This window comes from Amblyraja radiata, chromosome 1 (genome assembly GCF_010909765.2).
Source record: "Amblyraja radiata isolate CabotCenter1 chromosome 1, sAmbRad1.1.pri, whole genome shotgun sequence".
Classification (NCBI taxonomy): domain Eukaryota; kingdom Metazoa; phylum Chordata; class Chondrichthyes; order Rajiformes; family Rajidae; genus Amblyraja; species Amblyraja radiata.
The window spans coordinates 140,787,776-140,802,150 of NC_045956.1; the positions used below are offsets into that span (position 1 = coordinate 140,787,776).

Here is a 14,375-nt window from a genome sequence, read left to right on the forward strand (position 1 = left end):
CCGCCATCCTTTGTGAAAAGAAAAACGGCCTGCACATCTCGTTTAACCCTTTCACTTTAAAGCTATGTTCTCTAGTTTTTGACATTTCCACCCTCAGGAAATAAAAGTGCCCCTCTCATCATTTTTATATACTTCTATCAGGTCTCCCTGCAGCCTCCAACAGTCCAGAGAAAACGCTCCAAGTTTGTCCAACCTCTCCTTATGGTTAATGTCCTCCAAACCTGGCAGCATTATGGTAAACCTCTTCTGTGTCCTTTCCACAGCCTTCCTGCAACAGGGCGACCAAAACTGCACAGTACTCCAAATGCAGCCTAACCAAAGTCCTATAAAGTTGCATGATAACTTCTTGACTCTTATAAGCAGTGCCCCGAACCATGAAGGCAAGTATACCATACCCCTTCTTCACCACTCTATCTACTTGTGTTGCCACTTTCAGGAAGTTATGGACTTGAACACCAAGATCCAGTAGCAATGTTTACAATAATTTGCAACAATTAAAACATTTTAAGGCATTTGGGTAATAAAGTATCGGGACATGGGCCTAATGTAGGCAAAGGGGATTAGTATAGCTAGGTTTTGTGGTCAGCATGGATAAATTGGGCCAATGGGCTCTTTACTGTGCTGTACAATCCTACATCTATGACTTGTCCTGATGGCTAGATATTGTGTCCAATGTAGGTGCGATCAGCTCATTGAACAGAGGTGATGGGCTCTATCCTGAAGTTCTGATGTTCATCCTACATCACACTCTTAGCTAAATAGGGGACAAAACTATGTACAGCACAATGGCAAAACACTTAGATCAGCTGTCTCTCAGTTCACTGATCCAGATTCAATCATCATCTCGAGGGCTCCAGTGTGGAGTTTGCATGTTCTCTCTATGACTACGTGGTATTCCTGTGGGTACTGCAGTTTCCAAAACCATGCTGGCTAGAAGACTGATCACCTGTTGTAAATTACCCTTAGTATAGGTTGATGACTTAATGGGCAATGAGAGAGAATGGGTTATATAGAAGTGGTGCAGGAATGGAATGGGTCAGCATAGTCTCGATAGACCAAAAAGTTTCTTCTTCTTGTGTGAAATACATTTATGAAATGTCCCTACCAGATTCAATAGGAACTTGTCAAAATGGCAGGTGGTCAGAAGTTTCAATAATTTCTTACAACCAACAATGAAAGAAACACAAGGATGGGGAAGGTGCATTAAGAGTCGAAGGACATGGGTTAAGAGAACTTGGAGCCTGTTAATTGCGATGTGGTTTTAAATTTTGTAGTACGTCTCATTTGCTAAGCCATTAATCATTTGTTAGTTCACAAAAATGCACGAGGTTGCCCTAATCAAGTTTGTGGCATACTTCGGAGTATTTCACTTGCAAGGCGTTCAACAGAATATTTTTTAGAAGTTCATTGTTCCATCAATTGGTTAATAAGGGGTGGTGGTTAACATGTGGTAAGGAATAGTAAACCTGCAAGTGTGATGTTACTCTTACCTATTCTGGCACAGATTGTCATCAGCATATCGCTCACAATTTTTGAGTCATCCACCATTACCGTTTTGATACTTCCATCCAACATCCTAATCTTCAGAGGCCTCTGCTTTTTTTTGTACTCCAAAGTATCCTGGGATTAAAAAGGAACAATGTTTTGTAATTCGGCATCACAAATGCCCATGAGTGAAGGAGATTATCCTTTGAAGGACCCTGCCATTGGGAAGAAAGTATAAGAGTCTGAAATACATGTGCACCAGGTTCAAGAATTGTTATTTCCACAACAACTATCAGGCTCCTGAACACTAAATTATTAAGTATGGACTGTTTTTGATTCCAATAAGAGCTAAATGCTATTTTGCACTAGTATTGGGGTATTAGAAACATAGAAACATAGAAACATAGAAAATAGGTGCAGGAGTAGGCCATTCGGCCCTTCGAGCCTACACCGCCATTCGATATGATCATGGCTGATCATCCAACTCAGTATCCCATCCCTGCCTTCTCTCCATACCCCCTGATCCCTTTAGCCACAAGGGCCACATCTAACTCCCTCTTAAATATAGCCAATGAACTGGCCTCAACTACCTTCTGTGGCAGAGAATTCCACAGATTCACCACTCGCTGTGTAAAAAATTATTTTCTCATCTCGGTCCTAAAAAACTGCCCTCTTATCCTTAAACTGTGACCCCTAGTTCTGGACTTCCCCAACATCGGGAGTAATCTTCCTGCATCTAGCCTGTCCAACCCCTTAAGAATTTTGTAAGTTTCTATAAGATCCCCCCTCAATCTTCTAAATTCTAGCGTGTACAAGTCGAGTCTATCCAGTCTTTCTTCATATGAAAGTCCTGCCATCCCAGGAATCAGTCTGGTGAACCTTCTCTGTACTCCCTCTATGGCAAGAATGCCTTTCCTCAGATTAGGAGACCAAAACTGTACGCAATACTCCAGGTGTGGTCTCACCAAGACCCTGTACAACTGCAGTAGAACCTCCCTGCTCTTATACTCAAATCCTTTTAATTTATAGAACTTCTGTTCATTATATATTATCTATGAGTATTATGTTTACAGGCATGTTATGCTGCTGCAAGTAAAAATGTAATTGTTCCGTTGTCGGTACAATAGACAATAGGTGCAGGAGTAGGCCATTCGGCCCATTGAGCCATGGCTGATCATCCACATTCATTGCCCTGTTCCTGCCTTCTCACCATATCCCCTGACTCTGCTATATTTAAGAGCTCTATCTAACTTCCTCTTGAAAGCATCCAGAGAATTGGCCTCCACTGCCTTCTGAGGCAGAGAATTCCACAGAGTCACAACTCTTCTGGGTGAAAAAGTTTTTCCTCATCTCCGTTCTAAACCCCTTATTCTTAAACTGTGGCCCCTGGTTCTGGACTCCCCCAGCATTGGGAACATGTTTCCTGCCTCTAGCGTGTCCAATCCCTTAATAATCTTATATGTTTCAATAAGATTCCCTCTCATCTTAAATTCCAGAGTAAACATATCACAATTAAACATCATGACTCATAGTAATACTTAATATACTTTGTTCAGGATTTTCTGTAAGAGCATACATCATACTATGCTATACTATATAAAGACCATACTAAACCTGAATTGATCTGTTAAAATGGAGCAGAACAAAGCCAATTAGCTGGGTGACTACAAAGCGATCACTTACAAAGTAACGCTAATAGAACATTTTTAATAAAATAAATAAATTATCTTTTAGTCTGCCCTTTTAGCAAGATGGAACATGGATTCACTGCGTTGTGCAAAACAAGTTACAATGCAACTCAGAAAGTAAAATAGCACAAGCACTGCAGATAGAACTAGTGTAAAAGATTAATTACATAATTCTGATTATGATGGATGAACGATAAATTGAAAATAAATGTTACAGTACGTCAGAAAAAGGAAAAACAGAATACAAGTGCAGCCAAATGGTAAACTTACCCCATTCCTCAACATATAATAGTCCAAAGCTTTGCCAGATTCCAACCAGATCCCTTTCTTAGGGTCCTCATCAGAAAGAAATAATCCATAATCGGTCGCTGGAAGTCCAAACAAAAATTGAGAAATATGTTGCTCAGTTTTACAAGCATGAGATCAAGCAAGCATCTCAGACAAAACATGGAAACAGAGGCATGTGGTGTAAGTACAGTGACACAATGGACAAACTGATGGATTGTAATATAAAAGCCTAGACAAACAGTCCAGATTCACATTTTTCAAATCCAGTCTTGACGGCACAAAAACTGAAAATTAATATTAACCAAAAGATAATAATGGTTATAATTGAGCTGTATTTTGGTCACAACCATACTTCAAGGGAAATAAATCTTGCCTATTCTGACCTCAGGTTCTCAGCTCCTGAAGTGCATCAAACTGCCACAGACAGATGCAAAATGAATCAACTGTATAGGGTTCTGGTGAGACCACATCTGGAGTATTGTGTACAGTTTTGGTCTCCTAATTTGAGAAAGGACATCCTTGTGATTGAGGCAGGAAACATATAAAATTATAAAAAGACTGGACAAGCTAGATGCAGGAAAAATGTTCCCAATGTTGGGCGTGTCCAGAACCAGGGGCCACAGTCTTAGAATAAAGGGGAGGTCATTTAAGACTGAGGTGAGAAAAAACTTTTTCACCCAGAGAGTTGCGAATTTGTGGAATTCCCTGCCACAGAGGGCAGTGGAGGCCAAATCACTGGATGGATTTAAGAGAGAGTTAGATAGAGTTCTAGGGGCTAGTGGAGTCAAGGGATATGGGGAGAAGGCAGGCATGGGTTATTGATAGGGGACGGTCAGCCATGATCACAATGAATGGCGGTGCTGGCTCGAAGGGCTGAATGGCCTCCTCCTGCACCTATTTTCTATGTTTCTATGCTAACTGGACAGGAGTCAACTGAGCACAATAAATCAAAAGATCATCACCTTTATAATTCTAATTGTTATTAGAGATGGAGAATAACAATAGTAATGTCATATGGGGAAATTTCTCCAACTTACGTTGTCCTGTCTGTGCTTCAGGAACCCGATCACGAATCATTCGACAAGCATCATAGATCATTGTCGAGGGTTCAAACTGCATAGTTTTGACAGCATTTCCAACACCAATCTTCAATGACAAGGCCACCATTTTGTCTTCTTTCACTTCACAAATTCAACTGAAAATGAAACAAAATTCAAGCTCATCCAAGTTTCTTTTGCAGCAGAAAAAACATTTCACTGCATAGATTTTAATTTTCTTCATTTCTTAACTAATTCGATCTGAGCATCCAATGACTGAACAAAAGCACTCTTTTATTTTCAACACAGATCAAATAGCTTCTCTTTCATGAATGATACAATTGACACATATGTATAAAAATTGCTTCAACGTTTTTATGCATCTTATCATAGCATCTTATAAATACAATATGCAGTGATGCAATATTGCAGAAATTATGAATTTCACTCATCAGTTCTCAATCATGATGGGCCAGATTACTCGACCTCCTCTGACTACCCGGTTCTCCAACCTTACTCTTGGCCATTGCCGAGCCCATTTGCCCACTCAATGCTAAACCTACCTATATCTGCAGTAAGCCCAACAAACCAAGCCAATCACTTCCCTGGATTGGAGCAATAAAGGGATAAACTTTGACAACAAAAAAAGATTGAGGGCAAGATACTCAACAGATGGCACATTTTAAATGTTCTTTTCAAAAGCATTTGTAATTTATTCCCCACTCTGCCTGCAATGTTGACTGATTACATTTAAAAGACATTTGGACAGCAATATGGATGGGAACAGTTCTGAGGGATATGGGCCAATTATAAGCAGGTGGGATTAGCATGGATGGGACATCTTGGTCGGCATGGGCAAGATTGGCTGAAGGGCCTATTTCCCTGCTTTCAGCTCCAAGACTTCTGCAAATGACCATAATTCACCAAGGTAAATAATAATTTTCCACTACCTGGCCTGCTGTTTCTGCAATGCAACTGCAATCTCTTTGTACATTCCACAAGGGCCATACTCATTTACAGTTCCAAGAGGCACAATATTAAAGTGTTTCAAAGTTGTCAGCTACTGCTTCGGGCTCATTACAAAGGCACCAAATGGAATCCAATAAATATAGGATTTGAAATTTCACTGATTGTATTTCACTTCCAAGACAGTTCCCCATTTTCATTACATAATTAGATTTCTTTCAACACAACATCAATGATTATCAATGATTATAGATAATACACTGTTGCAGCAGTTGATGCTGCTTCCTCGCAGCTCCAGGGACCCGGGTCTGAACTTGACCCTGGATGCTGTTTGTGTAGAGTTTGCATGTTTTTTCCTTCCCTGCATGGATATACTGGAGTCCCCCCACATTTCCAAGACATGTTTGTTTGATTAGTTCATTGGTCACTAATCTATCCCTTATTACAAGTAATTGGCAAAAAAATATCAAAGAGGTAATGATGTGAGAGAGAATAAAATGCAATGTCTTGGGGGAATAAATACCCGTAGCATCTAGATGTCCAGATGCTACGAGGTCGGCTGCGGGAGGCACCCCCGGGGCACAAAGACGGAATGGTGACCGGGTGAGGAAAGGAATGACGGTTCGCTGGTTGATGTGCGGATCCGGATTGAGGTGATGGCGGAGTAGACCGCTGGAAGCCCTGCAGCAGACTGGGGGCTCAATTGGATGGGGTGCTGCTCCAAGAGACCCAGCCCGTGGACCAGATGCAACCTGCAGTGGGACAGAGCAGTGGAGCAGCGGTGGAGGACTCCAATGGCTTCGCTTGGACAGGCTGACCATGCAACGTCACCAGGACAACGGGCCTTCATGGCCAGGTTAAGAACTCTATACCTGGAACGACTTAGACTTGAAAATGGCACCTTGCATACTGTGACTCTTGCATACTGTCTCAGTGTGCTATTCCTATAATAGTTATTCTAAAGTTGTGCTTATGTCTAGTAATAATTTTACTGAATTGGATGCAAAAAAGAATTTCACTATACCTCGGTACATATGACAATAAAGTACGATTGAACCATTAAGGAGAGGGGAATGGAATTGCTTCCCGAGAGCCACTAAAGATCTGATGGGCTCAAGACCTCCTGTCTCACTGTAATAAGTAAATTTGCCAGGTAACCCAATAGAAGCAGTCACGTCATGAACTTTGTCACTTACTCTACCCATCTGCCAATCACGCCATTGCCTGTAACTACCTATCACTTGCCACTCCCTCTTCCTTTTTCCAACTTTCTCTCCTCCCACCCCCTCCACCACTCCAATAGGTCCGTAAAAGGGTCCTGATCCAAAATGTTGTCTAGCCATCCCCTCCCCAGATGTTGCCTGAGCCAGTGAGTTTTTCAGCACTTTGTACTTTGTACTTTACTCAAGATTCCAGCATCTATAGTTTCTTCAATCTCCAGGAACTTGATGTTACTGGTGACAGATAAGAAACAGACTCAAAAAAATGCCAGTTCACAACATTCTCCAAGTACACAACACAAGGTCTGTACATCCATTCGGGGCACCAAAGACTTGCAAGAATGTTTTGTATCTCTTCTTTATTATCCGGTCACAGCACAGGGCCCTGTGAACTTCAATTAAGATCCATTAGCTTCATGATGAAAGTCTTTTCACAAAGATATGATTACATTTATTGGAACTTGTTGAGACTTGTTTCCACTTGTTTGACCTGCTTCGAAGACAGTGATGAGCTACATTGTCAGGTCACATATTCTGGCTTCCACCTTCGCTAACAGAAGTCTTTTGTAATATTTGTAATCAAAAGCAAGAAACCCTTGAAAATGCCACATAAAAATTCTCTTCAAGAAATAACACATATATAACCCGATAAATGCAAATACGGTGGCTTTATATTAAAAATCATGACCTCTCTCAGTACACTGTTCAATCAGCGATAACTTCTTGAGTACCAGGAAAATTAGAGTCTATTTATCTTTAAGCAACCTTAAAGATAGGTTTGCTTAACTTAACTTTAAGCAAACTGTTCCCGTGATAAACACACAGACTAAATAATCCCGGTTGACTGAGACAAGTTCTTAAGGTCAAAAACATGCATTTAAAAACACAATGTATAGAATGGTAATTGTAGTCTAACATGCCATGATATTTTAAATACCTAATTCAACGGGTTCATTTCTTCACACTACGTTAGGTTAGTATTAAATGAAGAAAAAAGTATTGGGAAGGACATAATTATGAATCAAATGAAATATTAGGCAATGATATTATTAGACGCATGTTACACAGAACTTAGTGTAATTTTAAAATGATGAGAGGGATAGACAGAGTTGACGTGGAAAAGCTTTTCCCACTGAGAGTAGGGAAGATTCAAACAAGGGGACATGACTTGAGAATTAAGGGACTGAAGTTTAGGGGTAACATGAGGGGGAACTTCTTTACTCAGAGAGTGGTAGCTGTGTGGAATGAGCTTCCAGTGAAGGTGGTGGAGGCAGGTTCGTTTTTATCATTTAAAAATAAATTGGATAGTTATATGGATGGGAAAGGAATGGAGGGTTATGGTCTGAGCGCAGGTATATGGGACTAGGGGAGATTATGTGTTCGGCACGGACTAGAAGGGTCGAGATGGCCTGTTTCCGTGCTGTAATTGTTATATGGTTATATGGTTATATGGTTAGTGTGAATCACAGGAAATGGTTTCTGACCAACAACAGACCAAACCCTTCATCTCTGTATATAATTAAATTATTATATTACTATATATTTATAGTTTGTTTACTGGTTCTCTTCCTTAACATTTTCTATTGTTATTTCAACTACTCCCTGGGCTGGATATCAATTATTGTTCAAAAGCAGGTGATCTAAAGGTTTCAGACCTCTAGCTTACTGTACTGTACTGGAGATATCTAGTTTTGGGAGCCAGGTAGTAGAAGTGGGAGTAGTAGAAGTGGGAGAAAGGAATTTTGTGCTTTTTAAAATAAATTCTTAAGTAATTACCCAAAGGTTTTTAAGCAACAAGATGCACGACACAAAGCTGGGGGGCAGTGTGAGCTCCGAGGAGGATGCTTTGAGGCTGCCAGGTGACTTGGATAGGTTGGGTAAGTGGGCAGAGGCGTGGCAGATGCAGTATAATGTGGATAAATGTGAGGTTATCCACTTTAGTGGCATAAACAAGGAGGCAGGTTGTGTTTTTTATTGAATTCTGTCATTAATTTGTGTACTAGTCATGTCTCTACTATTTATTTCATTCCGCTTACATGTTTTTCCTCTACTTGCTAAATTTTTCTAAGGCGTCCTTGAGACTCTTGAAAGGCGCCCATAAATAAAATTTATTATTATTATTATTATCAGAATAGTGTCAGATTAGGAAAAGGGGAAGTGCAACGAGACCTGGGTGTCCTTGTACTTTAGTCACTGAAAGTAAGCATGCAGGTCCAGCAGGCAGTGAAGAAAGTAAATGGCATGTTGGCCTTCATTGCGAGAGGATTTGAGTTTAGAAGCAAGGAGGTCCTACTGCAGTTGTACATGGCCCTGGTGAGACCGCACCTGAAGTATTGTGTGCAGTTTTGGTCTCCTAATTTGAGGAAGGACATTATTGCTATTGAGGAAGTGCAGCATAGGTTCATCAGGTTAATTCCCAGGATGGCGGGACTGACATATACAGTGGCTTGCAAAAGTATTCATACCCCTTGAACTTTTCCACATTTTGTCACGTTACAACCACAAACGTAAATGTATTTTATTGGGATTTTATGTGATTGACCAACACAAAGTGGCGCATAATTGTGAAGTGGAAGGAAAATGATACATGGTTTTCAAATTTTTTTACAAATAAAAAACTGAAAAGTGTGGCGTGCAAAAGTATTCAGCCCCCTTTACTCTGATACCCCTAAATAAAATCCAGTGCAACCAATTGCCTTCAGAAGTCACCTAATTAGCAAATATAGTCCACTTGTGTGTAATCTAATCTCAGTATAAATACAGCTGTTCTGTGAAGGCCTCAGAGGTTTGTTAGAGAACATTAGTGAACAAACAGCATCATGAAGCCCAAGGAACACACCAGACAGGTCAGGGATAAAGTTGTGGAGAAGTTTAAAGCAGGGTTAGGTTATAAAAAAATATCCCAAGCTTTGAACATCTCACGGAGCACTGTTCAATCCATCATCCGAAAATGGAAAGAGTATGGCACAACTGCAAACCTACCAAGACATTGCCGTCCACCTAAACTGACAGGCCGGGCAAGGAGAGCATTGATCAGAGAAGCAGCCAAGAGGACCATGGTAACTCTGGAGGAGCTGCAGAGATCCACAGCTCAGGTGGGAGAATCTGTCCACAGGACAACTATTAGTCGTGCACTCCACAAATCGGGCCTTTATGGAAGAGTGGCAAGAAGAAAGCCATTGTTGAAAAAAAGCCATAAGAAGTCCCGTTTGCAGTTTGCCACAAGCCATGTGGGGGACACAGCAAACATGTGGAGGAAGGTGCTCTGGTCAGATGAGACCAAAATTGAAGTTTTTGGCCTAAATGCAAAACGCTATGTGTGGCGGAAAACTAACACTGCACATCACCCTGAACACACCATCCCCACTGTGAAACATGGTGGTGGCAGAATCATGCTGTGGGGATGCTTTTCTTTAGCAGGGACAGGGAAGCTGGTCAGAGTTGATGGGAAGATGGATGGAGCCAAATACAGGGCAATCTTGGAAGAAAACCTGTTAGAGTATGCAAAAGACTTGAGACTGGGGCGGAGATTCACCTTCCAGCAGGACAACGACCCTAAACATACAGCCAAAGCTACAATGGAATGGTTTAGATCAAAGCATATTCATGTGTTAGAATGGCCCAGTCAAAGTCCAGACCTAAATCCAATTGAGAATCTCTGGCAAGACTTGAAAATTGCTGTTCACAGACGCTGTCCATCCAATCTGACTGAGCTTGAGCTATTTTGCAAAGAAGAATGGGCAAAAATTTCAGTCTCTAGATGTGCAAAGCTGGTAGAGACATACCCCAAAAGACTTGCAGCTGTAATTGCAGCGAAAGGTGGTTCTACAAAGTATTGACTCAGGGGGGCTGAATACTTTTGCACGCCACACTTTTCAGTTTTTTATTTGTAAAAAAATTTGAAAAGCATGTATCATTTTCCTTCCACCACAATTATGCACCACTTTGTGTTGGTCTATCACATAAAATCCCAATAAAATACATTTACGTTTGTGGTTGTAACGTGACAAAATGTGGAAAAGTTCAAGGGGTATGAAAACTTTTGCAAGCCACTGTAAAGAAAGAATTGATCGACTGGCCTTATATTCACTACAATTTAGAAGGATGAGAGGAGATCTTATAAAAACATATAAAATTCTTAAGTTTCTTAAGATTGGATAGGCTAGATACAGGAAAAATGTTCCCGATGTTGGAGGAGTCCAGAACCAGGGGGTCACAGTTTAAGTAAGTTTATTGGCCAAGTATTCACATACAAGGAATTTGCCTTGGTGCTCCGCCCACAAGTAACAACATGACATACAGTGACAGTTACGAATGACTCAGAAAACACTAAACATTAATAATAATAAAACATTAATGATAAAACACCATTGATCAAGCATGTGAACCAACAAAATACCAGATCAAAGGGAGGCTACAGATTCTAGGCTGTTGAGTAGAGCAACTACTCGTGGATAAAAACTGTTTTTATGTCTGGCTGTGGCAGCTTTGACAATCCGGAGTCGCCTTCCAGAGGGAAGTGATTCAAAGAGTTTGTGGCCAGGGTGAGAGGGGTCAGAGATGATCTTGCCCGCTCGCTTCCTGGCCCTTGCAGTGTACAGTTCATCAATGGAGGGAAGGTTGCAGCCAATAATCTTCTCAGCTGATCGGACGATTCGCTGCAGCCTCCGGGTGTCGTGCTTGGTGGCTGAGACTCTACGATGGCCGTGTAGAATTGGACCATCATTGCCTGTGGCAGATTGTGCTTCCTCAACTGCCGTAGGAAGTACATCCTCTGTTGTGCCTTTTTGACTGTGGAGTCGATGGTAGATCCCCACTTAAGGTCCTTGGAGATGATGGTTCCCAGGAACTTCACAGATGTGACTGTGGTGTTGTTGATGGTGAATGGGGTGAGGGGAGGTGAGGGGGAGCTCTCCTAAAGTCTACAATCAATTTCACTGTCTTAAGAGCATTGAGCTCTAGGTTGTTGCGATGGCACCAGGACGCTAGCTGTGACACTTCCTGTCTGTAGGCAGATTCCACCCCATCCTGGATCAGTCCAATCAGGGTTGTGTCTTCTGCAAACTTGAGAAGCTCGACAGAGGTGTCTGTGAAGGTGCAGTTGTTGATGTAGAGAGAGTAGAGGAGAGAGTACGCAGCCTTGCGGTGCTCATATGCTGAGCGTTTGCAGGTCCAAGATGTGCTTTCCCAGCCTCACATGCTGCTTCCACAAGCCTTTTAAGTGTCTTCATGACTACAGAGGTCAGTGCGGTAGGCCTGTACTCATTAAGACAAGTAATCCTTGCCTTTTTGGGTACAGGGACAATAGTGGAGACTTTGAAGCAGGCAGGGACAGTACAAGTTTGCAGGGACTGGTTAAAATTGTCTGTATAGACTGGTGCCAGTTGTTTGGCACAGAGCTTGAGAGTAGAGGGGGAAACATTGTCAGGTCCTGGAGATTTCCGGCTTTACTACCTTCTGAAAAACCTCTCCACCTCCTCTATTTTTATTATCGATGAAGTGATGTTGTTCAGCAAGGAGGGTGTGAGTAATTGGGTGTGAAGTGGTGATTCGAGGGGGGTGGGTGTGGAAGGGCCCAGTCTTTGCAGACTGAGGTCAGGCTGTGAGTGGGTGTCAAGTGTTGGTTGGGTTGGGAAATGGTCCAGTCTTTTCATACTGGAGTCTTGCCTTAAGTAGGTGTGAAGTGATGAATGGGAAGGAGAGGTTGCAGGGTCCATTCTTTGCAGACGTGGGTCTGGCTGTGTTGGTTGGGGGGGAGGTACCAGGGTTACGTTTCTGATTTTCAAACCTGCAGTAAAACTCATTCAGGTCGTTGGTCAGCTGACGATTGTCCAAAGAGCGGGGGGTTTTCCTCTTGTAGCTGATAGTTTCTTGCAAGCCCTTCCAAACTGAAGAAGAGTCACTAGCTGAGAACTTGCTCCTCAACTTCTCAGAGTACCTTTCGTTGGCAGCTCTGATTCCTCTTCTCAGCTTGTACTTGGCCTGCCTGTAGAGGTCTGCATCCCCGCTCCTGTAGGCCTCCTCTTTAGACCGTCGGAGCTGTCTGAGTTCTGCAGTGAACCAGGGCTTGTTGTTGTTGAACCATGTTCGGGTCTTAGTTGGAATGCAACTGTCCTCGCAAAAGCTGACATATGATGATACATCATTTAAGTATAAGGGGTAGGCCATTTAAGACTGAGATGAGGAAAAACCTTTTCACCCAGAAAGTTGTGAATCTGTGGAATTCTCCGCCACAGAAGGCAGTAGAGGCCAATTCACTGCATGTTTTCAAGAGAGAGTTATATAGCTCTTAGGGCTAACGGAAGCAAGGGTGAGATGAGAAAGCAGGAACGGGGTACTGATTCTGGATGATCAGCCATGATCAAATTGATACCCCCTGATCCCCTTAGCCACAAGGGCCACATCTAACTCCCTCTTAAATATAGCCAATGAACTGGCCTCAACTACCTTCTGTTTTTCTCATCTCGGTCCTAAAAGTCTTCCCCCTTATTCTTAAACTGTGACCCCTTGTTCTGGACTTCCCCAACATCGGGAACAATCTTCCTGCATCTAGCCTGTCTAACCCCTTAAGAATTTTGTAAGTTTCTATAAGATCCCCCCTCAATCTTCTAAATTCTAGCGAGTACAAGCCGAGTCTATCCAGTCTTTCTTCATATGCAAACTCCATGAGAACATGCAAACTCCACAGACAACACCCGAGATGGGGATCGCAGGCGCTGTGAGGCTGCTGCTCTACCAGATGAAGCACTGAGCGCCACTGTCATCAAATATTAAATACTTTTCACATTAAGAGAACCAGACTCAGTAAATCACATGAGCAAATTGAAAACTGCATCATTTTGCAGCAACAAGTTGAGTGGACTCGAGTTTACTGTCATATGCCCAAGTGTGGTGATGTACCATCTTATCACTATACTAGATCAACTCTGTTACTAAGACAGTCTAAGTGATACATAAATATGTGAACCTTTCATTTTCTTTTCTTTGGCAGTCCCTCAGAGTCAAAGGCAACTTGCTGCCATTACAGTTTTGTTGGTTTGTTTTAACTGATGAGTACAATACAACTACAGACTCTGCCAAGGTTGGTGCTGGAGGAGCTCGATGAGGAAGGTGGCATATATGGTGATGGTGATACACTCTACCTGTTTATACTGGGTTGTGGTGTCTTCCCCACAATAGACAATAGACTGTAGGTTTTCAATGTTATCCTTAACGGTCCTTCCCAATTGAGAGGTTACGGACCTATGATCATTGAAAGCCAGTTTGTTCTGGAGTGGACATAACATAGTTCGAACCAGTTTCTCATTTGTCCTGTAGATCAGCTCTCCTTTAACGGAAACTTGTCTGTGAGGAATTAGTGATGGCGCAGCTTGTATTGACACTAGCCTCACCGACATAGTGTCAGTGGAGACACGAGAAACTGCCAATACTGGAATATTATGCAAAGCACAAAGTGTTGGAGGAAGTCAGCAGCATAGGCAAGGGACCAGTTGTTAGTTAATGTCATGTTCTGCATGATGCTGTGCATGCAGCTAAATGCAAGAGGATACTCTACAGTCACTGTCAATAAATGGTTTGTTTAGAGCTCAAACAAAAAATACTATGCATGGCAATTGATGCTTCTCCCAAATACGCGGGAAGTTGATGTATCGCGAAGATCATGCCCATTTGACTCTGGCCCATTCATCCAC

At 42.1% G+C, this 14,375-nt stretch overlaps 1 protein-coding gene across 3 annotated transcripts in view; it reads right to left on the reverse strand.

The window, feature by feature from the left end:
- The window catches only part of tln1 (talin 1), a 245,220-nt gene that overhangs the window by 133,003 nt on the left and 97,842 nt on the right, over window positions 1-14,375 (reverse strand). For all 3 annotated transcript variants that reach the window (XM_033031712.1, XM_033031693.1, XM_033031702.1), the window contains exons 3-5: window positions 4,499-4,656; window positions 3,444-3,541; window positions 1,491-1,620 (exon numbers count right to left, since the gene is read on the reverse strand). In XM_033031712.1, coding sequence (XP_032887603.1) covers window positions 1,491-1,620; window positions 3,444-3,541; window positions 4,499-4,628 — 358 coding nt within the window. In that variant the 5' untranslated portion in view covers window positions 4,629-4,656. The remainder of the gene's footprint in view (window positions 1-1,490; window positions 1,621-3,443; window positions 3,542-4,498; window positions 4,657-14,375) is intronic.